This window comes from Balaenoptera ricei, chromosome 2 (genome assembly GCF_028023285.1).
Source record: "Balaenoptera ricei isolate mBalRic1 chromosome 2, mBalRic1.hap2, whole genome shotgun sequence".
Taxonomy (NCBI): domain Eukaryota; kingdom Metazoa; phylum Chordata; class Mammalia; order Artiodactyla; family Balaenopteridae; genus Balaenoptera; species Balaenoptera ricei.
The window spans coordinates 139,821,977-139,836,336 of record NC_082640.1 but is presented as its reverse complement, the minus strand read 5'-3'; the positions used below and the strand labels follow the sequence as shown (position 1 = coordinate 139,836,336).

The 14,360-nt window shown below is 39.2% G+C and overlaps 1 protein-coding gene across 1 annotated transcript in view; it reads right to left on the bottom strand.

The window, feature by feature from the left end:
- Positions 1–1,381: 1,381 nt before the first annotated feature.
- GNG2 (G protein subunit gamma 2) overlaps positions 1,382–14,360 on the bottom strand; it is a 134,701-nt gene continuing 121,722 nt past the window's right edge. The window contains exon 4 of the mRNA XM_059915702.1: positions 1,382–4,626. Within this exon, the coding sequence (XP_059771685.1) occupies positions 4,498–4,626 (129 nt within the window). The 3' untranslated portion in view covers positions 1,382–4,497. The remainder of the gene's footprint in view (positions 4,627–14,360) is intronic.

Here is a 14,360-nt window from a genome sequence, read left to right as displayed (position 1 = left end):
TCCTGTTCTCCAGCTCATGCTGGCTGGGCTCTTGCTTGCCTACAGTATGAACTGAGGTCACCAGGCACCATCTTTCTGTCACCCTGGTGTGGAGGTACACCCCGCCTCTGGGCTTCTTTTATTACGGACATGGAGAAGCAGTAGGAGTTCTTACTGAGGAAGGCCCGGGAGCCCGTGACCCTCTTCATTAAAAATAAATTCTGCCTGAGTCTCCTGGTTCTAAATAGAAGAGAATGTAGATTTGGGGCAGAACCGAAGGGAAAGGGATTTCCCTTGGCAAATTATTTGCAATTTGTGGATTGGAGCTGACCCAGCTCCAATTCCCACGTCATTGTGCTGTGTAAAATGTGAGCAGCTTATTAAAGAACCAGAGCTGGAAGCAATCCTCCCCCGGGGGCACAACAGAACAGGAGCAGAGTTAAAACCCACCAGCTTCCTCCTCTCTGCGTCTCACGTCTGGGAGCTGCCGAGATTCTCAGTCGCGGGTCACGTGTTCACTCCAGAGCAGCCACTTCCTGCAGCTGTGGGAATAAGAGCCAGCATGTTGACAATTAGTTTGTGCCTTTCGTGAGGCGTGATGAAAAGCCAGCTGTCGTAAGTACTTAAATTAGTGGTCCTCAATAACATGCAACGGAGTGCACGGTCTTAAGCACCATTGCTAGCAATTCTGAGTTAGTGGGGGGCCCAGTGTCTGCCTTTTACATCGGCATTCCAGGTGATTCTGAAACAGGTGATCCAGGGATCACAGTCTGAGAAACAATGATGTAAGTGGACAAATGCACAAACTCCAAGTGGCCCCTTCACTGGAAGTTTAAAGATGCTTTTGTCGCAGGCACGAATCCTGAGAGATCCAGCATCTCCTTCTTACAAACAGGCTCTGTTACTCACTGGCATAATTTGAAGGACATACAGAAGGGTACCTTGACTGAGAAATCTCCAAGAAGCTGTGAATCTAGAGTTCTAAGCCTTTATCTTCTCTAGTACTCCTTTTAAATCACTAGCAGCTTATGGAGAACAGCATGTTTTCTGTTCAATTTTTTTTTTTTTTTGTAAAGGAGAAATCCCCATGTGGTATACCCATAACATGTTCAAGTGTAAATGCATCTCATGTATCTTCACGGTCCAGCCTGCCAGAGCCTGGACTCTTCCCCATCACCTTTCTCTGTCCCCAGGCACTGTACCAGGGAGAAAGGCTTTTAAAGAGCCTCATGTGAGTTTTTCCCTCCTTAGGTGCCTCTATTAACAAACCCCTAAAGAAAATTCATGAATTCCTATTTCCTCATCCATCTTGTTATGTGTCATCATCCTTCTCAAATTAACCATAGAATTGATGGGCGAGGTGGTCCATGGGCTTTCACAATAAAATCGACTGCATAGGAAATGAATCTGAAAATTCCATTTATTAAAACAAATACATTGTCCATGGGGGATGAAAATGTACACATCACATTCAGGTTTTTCTGCTTTAACATTTCTGTATTTCCCTCTCTTTGAAAGATACACTCCATAGATCTTATATAGGAAAAATGTGAACAATTCGAGGGCTGGGAAAACATTAATGTATACGCAACAATTCACCATTGCCAGGAGCAGCTAGAAGCAAATATTAAAAAAAAAAAAAAGTACAAAAATCCCTTAAGACAGCATGCTTCTCAAAATTCCTTTTGTAAATATGAGTACATGGAGAAATGGTTTAAAACTTTTCCTTGGTGAGCAATCTCTTTCAAATATTATTAGCAAAATTAGCCTCAGTTCAAAGTACTTATTCACATGCTCTGACTTAAATAGCACTTGGTTTAAAATGGAAAGAAAAAAAAAGAAAACAGATTTAATATTGAGGATGAGGCAAGATTGGTTTTTTTCTTAATAGAGTTTGCATTCTAAATATGAGCGTTATTATTACTGTTTAAAGAATTCCATGGCAGATTTTCATTACTACCCAATATATTATATATGTAAATTAGGGCCTTGAATAATTAAGCTAAGTTTTCCTATTAGTTACCCCTTAAGGTAAAATTATGCTGGTGAAAATGATTGTTAAATTTCTAAAAGAATTAAAACTCTTTAGAGGTATAAGTAATCAAAAGATAATTTCCCCCTTAACAAGTAAAAATACCAATAAATCAAAACTCATAGAAAAACTCTGGGATTATAATTCCCTTCTGTAGCACATGAAGTTATGAAAAAGCCAAACATTTTTCTTAAATTTAATTTCAGATGGGCTGTGTATTTTCTGCCTTCTTTCTCCTTTGATAAACAAGGGCACATGCAGTTTGGAACTTCCTTAACTTTTAATTAACAGAGCTGTATTCCTAAAAGTTTTAATTCCATTTTAATTTCTCCAAAGACCTAGCTTTACATGAAAATATAGAGTCCTTCTGAGAAAAGTAAATGGTATGGATTATGAAAAGCATCAGGGTTTTATAATGACGCCTTAATCACCACCAAAGAGTGCTTTATTCACAGTTGTTTTTATGTGACCACATATTCAATTCGTATTTCCGCACATTTTAAAAATATGGTTGGGTTTTAGCTGATTCCACAGTATTACTAAGCCAATGGTACAATACTGTAGTTTAATAAATACTCTGCCAGGGTTTTTCTCCTCTAAATCTTCTTCAGTGTCCCACTGACTGTAGCAAAATCCCAAGGTTTGAACAGAAGTATCTGGTTATAGGAGTGCATTCATACGTTTAACAATGTCTTAATATTCTCTTCCTCCTCCCCAGGCATGAGTTTTAGTTGGATGTATTTATTCTTTTACCATCATGCCCATAAAAGGAGCTAAGGAGAAAGTTTATCAAGTCTGTTTCAAGATCTGTCCTTGGCATATTACATCTTTTTATCTTCTTTTTTTCCTTCCTTTCTATCTTTTTTTTTTTTTAGTGGGAGGAAGAGAACGGAAAGAGAATAAAATTAATTCAGAAATGGTCTTTCAGGATTTCAAAGCAAACAAGGAATTGTAAGAGAGCCCACACCTGCCTGGGAATGACACAGAAAAAAGTGAGACAGACTTCCAGACCTGCAATTACTGGTGGAGGCTGGACCCACAAAGAAAAATCACTTTCAATATCATTTCTTGGGAAGAGAGAGCTCAAGCTGCAAGGAAGTTTGTAAATAAGACTCTAACAAACAAAGCAGAGAACAAAAACAAAGAAAGGATTCTATTGAAAATTTTGGTGGGTAAAAAACAAAGGTCATTTCAGGGGCAAAAAGAGCCAGAACGCTTTCTGGTGGAGCTGCTGGGGGCAGCAGCTGCCCCCTTCTCCCTAGCCCGTGAGCAGCCAGATTCTGAGAGTGGGTCTGGTCTGGAGTTGTGGGTTTATTTCTCCTGATATTTAAACAAACAAGGGCCACGTTTTTTCTTGTTAAGAACAGCACAGAAAGGCTTCTTTCAATCTACAATTTCTGTGATTCAGGGAAAAAAGGGAATTTGCTCTGACTCTTCGATAAAAGCACTTCCCAACTCAGGGTGAATCCTTGCCTCTGTCGCTTGGCGCTCCCTGTGCTGCCCTGGGTCCTGGATCAAACCAAAATGCTTTGGATTCTGGAAAATATGTTGAAGAGGTGTTGACGCCACTGTTAACTAAGGAGGTATTTTAGGCATGGCTAAGGCTCTGAAGTAATCTCAATTTTCAAGATACTGAGTTTTTCCTCCCCAGCTTCCTTTCTCTTTCGTTCTTTTTCTAAACTTTACAGTAAAACTGAATGGATGTAACATGGGGACATTTTCATGCAGTATTACTCAAAAATTGTCACAAATATATGAAAGCACCAGTCACAACACATGATTTACTTTTACTTGCAGAATCAAAGCTATCATGTACAAATGTTAGGGACAGTGATAAAAGAATACAGACAACCGGCATTTTTTGTTGTTGTTATTACCATGAGGATAAACCACGGGGAACATCTCCTTAAACCCTTTGGGTGTTCATCTTTTGAGCTCAGTCTTACAGACAAATCCAGCCCAAATCTCTTTACTACTCTAATGGGGACGGGTGGAAGGAGGGGTAGGGGAGAAGGGAGAAGGGAAAAAGAAAAAGAAAGGCACAAAGACGAAACATCAACTCCATTAAACCGAACCGTGCCTACACTGGACGACCCAGCTCGTCAAAGGGTATTCTAAAGGCAATATTCATTCCAAGAAGGTCATACATATCTGAGCTCAGTACAGCTGTCTGTTTTATTTTTTAAATATGAAGCAGAAACATAAGGTTTGGGAGGGATAGCAGGAAAGAAATGACACCGATTTTATCTTTACATACTCCCCTCCTCCAGGCAATTCTGCAGACATCAGATCTCTTAACTCGGGGTGTGGATCAGCTCTCATTCTCATAAAGGGGACCAGTTCTTTAAACATGCATAGCCTGGAGTCTTCAGGATGGTTCTCCTCCCTCTCTTTAAATGCTGTGGACTAGAAAGGCGCCCACTTTGCTAAAAACTCTACATCAGTGTCCCTGGAGCCCCGAGGCTCCTCAGGTTCCTCTTGAAGACTTAAAGGATAGCACAGAAAAACTTCTTCTCCCTAAATGGGTTCTCTGAAGCCGGAACAGGCGTCAGGAGGGGATCTTCCTTGGCATGCGCTTCACAGTAGGCCATCAAGTCTGCAGCTGCCTTGGACACCTGGAAAAGATGACAAAAACAACCAAAACTTGAGATGGGGCGTCGATGAAGGCATTGATGCAGGTGCAACGAGTCAAGGCTCAGGCCTGGGTGTCCAAACTGCCTGGGTTCAAGTGAAGCAAGATACTCATCCCCCATAAGCCTCTGTTTCCTCGTCTGCGAAGAAAGGAGCTGATGATCTTGACCTTACAGGATTGTTACAAGCAGGTCCGGGATTAGGGTGAGGTGAGGCTCTGAGGGTACAACACTGAAGGAGGCGTTCAGGGTCATGCAAATATCAACCTTGTATTTGTCCAGCCCTGAGAGTGGGTGTCTCCTTAAATTCTGTGCCCCAGGTAGGTTGCTTCCCTCGTCCTAGTCCCAGCCCTGGCTGCAAGGATTAAGTGAGGTAATTCACATAAATCATTTAGTGCCTGGAACATAGGAAGATTTCCACATAGGCTGGCCATCCTTATCATTCTGTAGTTGTGTCTCTCTGCTTCAGAAATTGTGCTAGGGATGCCTAAAGCAACGTTGATGTCCTTTTTTAACAAACACATCAGAGATATTATATACTTATACATACACACATAACCTTATACGTTATGCATTTTTAAATTTTATATATATTATGTATGATAATATATTAGTATGTTATAATTTATTACACATTATATATATTACTTCAATCAAGCATTGCACCCTTTAGGGAGTCCCACGGGGAGGCTGGTCAGTGATCTCAGTGATGCTGTAGTTTCATAACACTTCTCACAACACTTCTGTAGCTCCTTGTTGGTAGTCTTCTGGAGTACCTTCCTTTGATCAGCTTTGACAGTGGCAAATTTCCGCTACTTGAGAGGGGATTTAATTTGGGGAAGTAAACTAAAAGTTATTTGTAACCACATCCGGGGACTAGGTGGATGATGATCTATCTGGGGAATGCCACTGGGGGTCAAAAACCATAAAGTCCAGAGTCAGTTTCTTATGTGACCTCATACGTTTGCTCTGGAAATCACTCCAAACATCTTCCACATCACTGTACTACTAAAATAGCCTCTCAAAGTGACTACTGAAAGGATAATACTCTGTAAGAGTGGGAAGATTGTAGTATTTCTGAAAAGATTCACTGCCCCTCCTATATGTGGGTTATACATACCCATACAATGGCATCAGACTTGCTCTGGCCAATGAGACATGAGTAGAGGTGATGTGAGTCACTTTGGGGCAGAAGCTTCAAGAACCAATGCATAGTTTGCCTCTGCCATTTTGTCTAACTGAAATAATTTACTGTAAACCACCTTAATTGATTCAGAGGTTTTAGTAAAACATGGTGGCCATACTCTTGATTTGTTCCTTGTCCCAGGTTTGAGTTGATTAGAACTTTGTCACTTAAAGGCTTTTCAATATTATAGTTTACAGGTTGGAAATGAGAATCAATTTCATCTTCTAATCCCATAAATCTCTGAATGTTTGGACTCTATGTTCCATTTTTCTCAGACCAGATAGAGGCAATATTCCAGATAGAGGTTGCTTGAAGGTAACATGGTGTGGAGTGGTAGCTATCTGTGATGACATGTGGGTGAGAAGAAGAATGAAAAGTATATCTTTGCTATCGTAGCCTCTAAGAATCGGAGGAGAGAACCTTTTGTTACTGCAACAAAACCGAGTCTATGCTGACTGATATAAAGAGGTATAGGTACTGACATGTGTGTTAGTTTCCTCTTTCTGGCTATACAAAACCCAATCTAGGTGGCTTAAAATAACAGTAATTTATTCCCTCAGTCAGTGCTAGAGGATAGAAGGTTGAGATCAAAGTGTCCGCAGGGTTGGTCCCTACTGGAGGCTCTGATGGAGAAGCATCTGTTCCATGCTTCTCAATCAGTGTCTGGTGGTCGCTGGCACTTGGTGTACCTTGGCTTTTAGATGCATCATTCCACTTTCTGCCTCCACCTTCACATGGTATTCTCTCCTGTGTGTCTCTGTCCTCACATGGCGTTCTCCTCTTTGCCTATGTCCAAATATCTTACCCACCAGTCATCAGATTAGGCCCACCCTAATCCAGTATGACCTCAACTTAGCTTGATTACATCTACAAACACCCTACTTCCAAATAAGATTGCATTCTAAGGTTCTAGGTGGGCATCAATTTTAGGGGGTTCTCTTCAACCCAGTATAGCATATTTGTGTAAAAGTCAGTCTCACTATTTTTAAATTGTAAATCATTTTTTATTTATCTTTTTCCCAGCTCCACTGAGATATAATTCACATATAATGTTGTGTGAGTTTAAGGTATACAGTGTAATCATTTGATACACTTCTATATTGTGAAATGATTACCACAGTATGGTTAGTTAACACCCCTAACACCTCACATAATTACCTTTTCCTTTAATTGTGGTGAGAACATTTAAGAGTTACTTTCTTAGCAACTTCAAGTATGTAATTCAGTATTGTTAACTACAGTCACCACATTGTACATCAGCTCCCCAGAACTTATTCTTCTTATAACTGGAAGTTTGTATCCTTTGACTGACATCTCCCCATATCCCTCACCACCCTCAGCCCCTGACAACCACCATTCTACTCTGTTTCTCTGAGTTCAGGTTTTTTAGATTCCACATATAAGTGACGGTATTCATCTTTCTCTGTCTGACGTGTCTCACTAACATAATGCCCTCTGAGTCCACCCAAATGGCAGAATATCCTTCTTTCTCATGGCTGAATAATACTCCACTGTAAATAATACATCTTCTTTCTTCATTCATCTGCAGATGGACTTAGGTTGTTTCCATGTCTTGGCTATTGTGAATAGTGCTGCCATGAATATGCAAGTGCAGATACCTCTTTGAGATCTTGATTGGATATATATACTTATCAAATATATATATATCTCAGAAGTAGGATTGATAGATCCTATGATAGTTCTATTTTTAATTTTTTTAGGAACCTCTGTACTGTTTTCCATAGTGGTTGTACCAATTTATGTTCCCATCAATAGTACACAAGGGTTCCCTTTTCTCCACATCCTTGCCAACACTTGTTATTGCTCATCTTTTTTGGTAATAGCCATTCTAACAAGTGTAAAATGACATCTCATTGTGGTTTTAATTTGTGTTTCCCAGATTAGCGGTATTGAGCATTGTTTCACACACTTGTTGGACATTTATGTCTTCTTTGGAATAATGTCTATTCAGTTCCTCTGCCCAGTTTTAAATCAGATTGTTTGTTTGCTATTAAGTTGTATGAATTCTTTACATTAACCCTTTATCAGATACAAGGTCTGACATTTTTCTCCCATTCCATAGGTTGCTTTTTCATTTTGTTGACTCTTTCTTTTAATGTGTGGAAGCTTTTTAGTTTCATGTAGTTGCACTTATTTATTTTTGCTTTTCTTGCATGTGCTTTTGGTGTCATATCCAAGAAATCACTGCCAAGATCAATGTCAAGGAGCTTACCCTCTATGTTTTCTTCTAGGAGTTTTACAGTTTTAGATCTTATATTGAAGTCTTTGATCCATTTTGAGTTAACTTTTGTGAGTAGGATAAGGCAGGGGTCCAGTTTCACTTTGCTGCATGTGATTATCCATTTTTCCCAACACCACTTATTGAAGAGACTATCATTTTCCCATCAAGCACTCTGGCTCCTTTGTCAAATATTAGTTGATGGTATATGCTGGGGTTTATTTCTAGGTTCTTGATTCTGTTTCATTGTTTTATGTGTCTATTTTTTTTATGCCGTACTGTTTTTATTACTATAGCTTTGTAATATAGTTTGAAATCAGGGCGTGTAATGCCTCCAGCTTTGTTCCTCTTTCTCAGAATTGCTTTGGCTATTTGGAGTCTTTTGTGGTTCCATATGAATTTTATGATTTATTTTTTTATTTCTGTGAAAAATTCCATTGGAATTTTGATAGAGATTGCCTTGAATCTATAGATGGCTTTGGGTAGTATGGACATTTTACAGATGTAGAGAACAAACGTATGGACACCAAGGGGGGAAAGCCATGGGGTGGTGGGGGTGTGATGAATTGGGCGATTGGGATTGACATGTATACACTGATGTGTATAAAACTGATGACTAATAAGAACCTGCTGTATAAAATAAATAAATAAAATTCAAAAATTAAAAAAATATATTAATTCTTCTGACCCATGAACACAAGATATCTTTCCATTTATTTATGTCTTAATTTCTTTCATCAGAGTCTTATAATTTTTAGTGTACAGATCTTTCAACTCCTTGAGTAAATTTATTCCTAAGTATTTTATTTTTGAAGCTATTGTGAACGGGATTTTCTTTATTTCTTTTTCAGTTATTTCATTGTTAGTGTACAGAAACACAACTGATTTTTGTATGTTGATTTTTTATCCGGCTAATTTACTGAGTTCATTGATTAGCTCTAACAGGTTTTTTTTTTGTTTTTTGGTGAAATTTTTAGGATTTTCTCTATATAAGATCATCATCTACAAACAGAGACAATTTTACTTTTTTTGTTTCTGTTTAAATATCTTTTATTTTTTCTTCCTTGACTGTTCTGGTTAGGTCTTCCAGTACTATGTTGAATAGAGTCATGAGAGTGGGTAACCTTGTCTTATTTCTGATCTTACAGGAAAAGCTTTTAATCTTTTACCATTGAGTACAATGTCAGCTGTGGGCTTGATATATATGGACTTTATTATGTTGAGGTACGTTCCTTCTATACCCAATTTGTTGAGCGTTTTTATCATGAAAGGGTGTTGTATTTTGTTAAATTTTCTTTCTGCATCTAAATGAGATGATCATATGATTTTTATCTTTCATTCTATTAATGTGATGTATCACATTTATTGACATGCATACATTGCACTATCCTTGTATCAAGGAATAAATCCCACTCGTTTGTGGTATATGATCCTTTTAATGTGCTGTTGAATTCGGTTTGCTAATATTTTGTTGAGAATTTTAGCATTCATATTCATCAGGGATATTGGTTTACAGTTTTCTTTTCTTGTAATGTCCTTATCTGGCTTTGGTATCAGGGTAATGCTGGCCTGTAAAATAGTTTAGAAGTGTTCCCTACTCTTCAATTTTTTGGAAGAATTTGAGAAGAACTGGCATTAATTTTTTTAATGTTTGGTAGAATTCACCAGGAGAGCCATCTGGTCCTGAGATTTTCTTTATTGGGAAATTTTTGATTACTGATTCAATTTCCTTATGAGTAATTGGTCTGTTCAGGTTTTCTATTTCTTTTTTTAATAATTTTATTTATTTATTTATTTTTTATTTTTGGCTGTGTTGGGTCTTCGTTGCTGTGTGTGGGCTTCCTCTAGTTGCAGAGAGTGGGAGCTACTCTTCATTGTGGTGCACGGACTTCTCACTGTGGTGGCTTCTCTTTGTTGCAGAGCTTGGGCTCTAGGCACGCGGGCTTCAATAGTTGTGGCTCGTGGGCTCTAGAGTGCAGGCTCTGCAGTTGTGGCGCACGGGATTAGTTGCTCCGCGGCATGTGGGATCTTCCTGGACCAGGGCTTGAACCCATGTCTCCTGCATTAGCAGGCGGATTCTTAACCACTGTGCCACCAGGGAAGTCCCCAGATTTTCTATTTCTTAATGATTCAGTCTTGGTAGGTTATGTATTTCTAAAAACTTATCCATGTCTTTTAGGTTATCCAATTTGTTGCATGTGATTGTTCATAAGTAGTCTCAGGATCCTTTGTATTTCTGTGATATCAGTTGTAATGTCTCTTCTTTCATTTCCAGTTTTACTTATTTGAGTCTTTTCTTTTTTTCTTAGTCTAGCTAAAGGTTTGTCAATTTTGTTCCATCTTTTCAAAAAACACAGACCTTATATTTGCTGATTTTTTCTGTTGTTTTTCTGGTCTCTATTTCATTTATTTCTGCTCTTTGTGTTTGCTTCCTTCTGGTAATTTTGTGCTTAAGCTATTTTTTTCTAGTTCTTTGAGGTATACAGTTAGGTTGTTTATTTGAAATCATTTTTAGTTTTTTCTTAATGTAGGTGTTTATCACTGTAAACTTCCCTCTTAGAACTGCTTTTGCTGCATCCCATGCATTTTGGTATGTTTTGTTTCCTCTTTTTGTTTGTTTCAAGATTAAAAAAAGTTTTTTGTGTGTATTTCTTCTTTGATCCATTGCTGGTTGTTCACAAGTGTGTTGTTTAATTTCTGCATATTGGTGAACTTTTCAGTTTTACTCCTGTTACTGATTTCTAGTTTCATACAATTGTGATTGGAAAAGATTCTTGGTATGATTTCAAGCTTCTTAAATTTGCCAAGACTTGTTTTATGACCTATCATTTGACCTATCCTAGAGAATGTTCTGTGTGCACTTAAGAACAAGTATATTCTGTGGCGGTTGGATGTGATGTTCTGTATATGTCTGTTAGGTTAACTTGGTCTAAAGTATAGTTCAAGTTCAACATTTCCTTATTGATTTTCTGTCTGGATGATCTATCCATTGTTGAAAGTGAGGTATTAAAGTTGCCAGCTATGACTGTATTGTCTATTTCTCCCTTTAGGTCTGTTAATATTTGCTTAATGGTACTAATGGTTAATATTTGCTAAATAGGTACTCTGATTTTGGGTGTGTATATATTTATGATTATTGTATCCTTTTAATAAATTGACCTAGTTATCATTATATAATGACTTTCTTTGTCTCTTGTTACAAGTTTTGACTTAAATTCTCACTCTTTAATAGGTATTACATTGCTTATAAAAATATTTTTATTGTGTTTCTATTTTGTTCCAGACATTAAGTTTTCTTTATTGATCTACAAAATAATCCTGAGGTAGGAACTATTTTCCTCCTTTTATAGATGAAAAATTTAGGCTCAGTACATTGCATGAGTGGTTCAATGTCATATAGCAAAGTATACAGCAGAAGAAGAACTTGAACGTTAGTGTTCTGCCATTAAGCCACAGCCATCTACATACAAACTACTCAAATGCAAGGGTAGTTCCAAAGGTTGATTGAAATTCTTTGTGCATCTTTATGAAATGCTATTATGACAGAACGAAAGGAAACAGCCTGTTCTTGTCTTAGCTCCTTTAAATGAAAGCAAAGAACAGACTTTCAGAATCTCAATTATCATTTTTGGTTTTGTTTTGTTTTTTTAATTGTTTGAGCTGTAGTCATTATTATGCCAAATGGGAGCTTAGCTGCAAGCAGCAGAGACTGGACAATAGTAATATGTAAAACTTTCTTGTTAACAAGAGATCCAACAGTATCCCTACTCATCTGCAATGCTCACATACAAATATGTGGCAGGAACTGTCAAAATCTTTTTATGGTACAGAAAGTACTATACTGGGCAAAATTTAATAGCTTAGAGTTGCTCATGTCTTGTATTTGAACACTTGACTCTGAACAGTTTCCTTCTAAAAATATACCATGTGTTTTATCATGTTTCCTCAACTAGATTGCAATCTCCTGTGGGTGATGGTCCAATACAATGTCAGAATCCTAGCAGTAATTAGAACAATTGCTAATATTTATCTGCCCTTGCTACATGTCAGAACTGTGCTAACCACTTTACACACAGTATTTTATTTAATCCTTACAACAACATTATGGGTCACAAGCTATTATTATTATCCTCATTTTTAATATGTGAAGTGGAGGCTTCATTAGGTAAACATTTGCCCTAGTTCTCACAGCTCGTGAGTACCTGAGTCATGAGTCTCAGTGTTCTTGACTTGATCTTTATGAATGCTCTTTCTTTCGAACCCATAGCTTCATCCTTGTTCCTTACTTTTCAGTGAGTCACAGCAATAGTCTGCCTGGCAAATCTTCTTGCTTTCTAACTATCCCTGCTAACATTGTGCATACAGATTCTTTTACGTTTCACATTCCTAGGCCTAGTTCTTCCATGAAGATTTCACCAGTAACTCTAGGTAATCTCTCCCTTTTCCATCCTGTTGATTCTTCCTACAAAAATATCTCAAATTTGGGAGGTGATCAAGATGGCAGAGTAGGAGGACCTGGAACTTACCTCTCCCCACAAATACAACAAAAAAACACCTAAATGTGGAACAATTCTCACTGAAAACTAACTGGAAACTGGCAGAAAACTCCTGTACAACCACGGCTGAAAGAAAGATCTACACGGAATTGGGTAGGAAGGGAAGAGAAGCAATCAGGTCAGGACCTGTGGCCCAGGAAGGGAACTCAGAAGAAAAGGGAGATTATAGGGGTAGAGATCCTCCCTGGGGAGTGAATGGTTCGAGCTACATACTGTAGGCTCCAGTCCTGGGGTCTGGCACAGGGAAGACAAGCCCCCTTGGCTGACTGGAGGGCTGGGGGGACTAACACAAGGGCTGTGGGAAGGCCGGACTCTGTCTACTTGTGAGGAATGCACATACGTGCTTGATTTCTCCTGAGGCAGAGTGGAGAGGGCTGACTGAAACTGCCTGGGTGGCTGACTGGTTTCCCATGACTGCCTGGTGCTCTCCAGCTTGAGGAGTGAACGCTCCAGCCCTGCTTACTTCATGTCGTAGCTCCACACTGGAGTGAGGGCTGCCATGACAGAAAGAACTCAGCTAAGAGACACAGAGGTGGCTCAGACCTGAGGCACTGTGTGAGCAGGGTGGGGGCAGCCATTACTGGCACTCACACAGGCAGTGCATCAGAAGCAGCCTGGAACTCTGTGGCTGGACCACTGCAGCTTGTACCCTGTCAGATGCTGAGAGCCCAAGTGGGCCCCTCTTGCTCCAGCACTGCTCCCAAGGGTGCTGGTGCTGGGAGAGGGGAGAGTTCACACTTAAAGGGAACAGAGACAGCTCAAACCTGACCCTCAGAGCTTCTACTCCAGCAACTTGGGACCTGCCTGCACCCCCATTAGGGCAGTAACAGCCACTGAGCAGACAGGAAGCCCTGGCTCGCACCTGGCTCTGGCCCTAGCCTCTCCACCTCCAGCCCCACCTCCTACCAAGGTGATAGCTGCCAGCACACCCTGAGGAAAGACATGACTTGTGTTCACGTCAAATCCAGCTCTCCTACCAAAGCCATTGAGTACATGCAGACTGTATAGGGATGCTCCCAGAAAAATATCTCAAATTTGTCCCCTTATTGTCACCTCTCTTGCAACTACCCTGGTCCAAGCCTCCATCTTCTTTTCCCACAATTACTGAAATAACCTCTTAAATAAAAAATTCCAAGGGATCTTTTATAGACTGAATGTTTGTGTCCCCCCCCCCCCCCAATTCATATGTTGAAATCTAATCCCCAGTGTGATGGTGTTTGGAGTTGGGGCCTTTGTGGGGTGACTAGGTCATGAGAGTAGAGCCCTCACGAATGGAATTAGTGCTCTTATAAAAGAGACCCTGGAGAGCTCCCTTGCCCCTTTAACCATGTGAGGTCACAGAGAGAAGGTAGCCTTCTACAAATCAGAAAGCAGGCCCTTACTAGACACCACATCTACTGACACCTTGATCTTGGACTTCTAGTCTCAGAACTGTGAGAAATAAATATCTGTTGTTCATAAGCCACCTAGTGTATGGCATTCTGTTATAGTAGCTCAAATGGACTAAGACAGGATCCATGAATAGAATGCAGGGTGTGGTCTGTTAAGTTCAATGATTAAAAGAAAATTACATCTTTATTTTCACTAATCTGAAATGGAAATCTAACATTTCTTTCCATTATAGATGTAGGCAACACAATTAGCATTAACAGTTTCTGTGACTTAGTCACCAGTAAAAATCAGGTATTTTCCATCACATTACAGTTACTGCAGATATCTCAACATTTATTTATGTTCT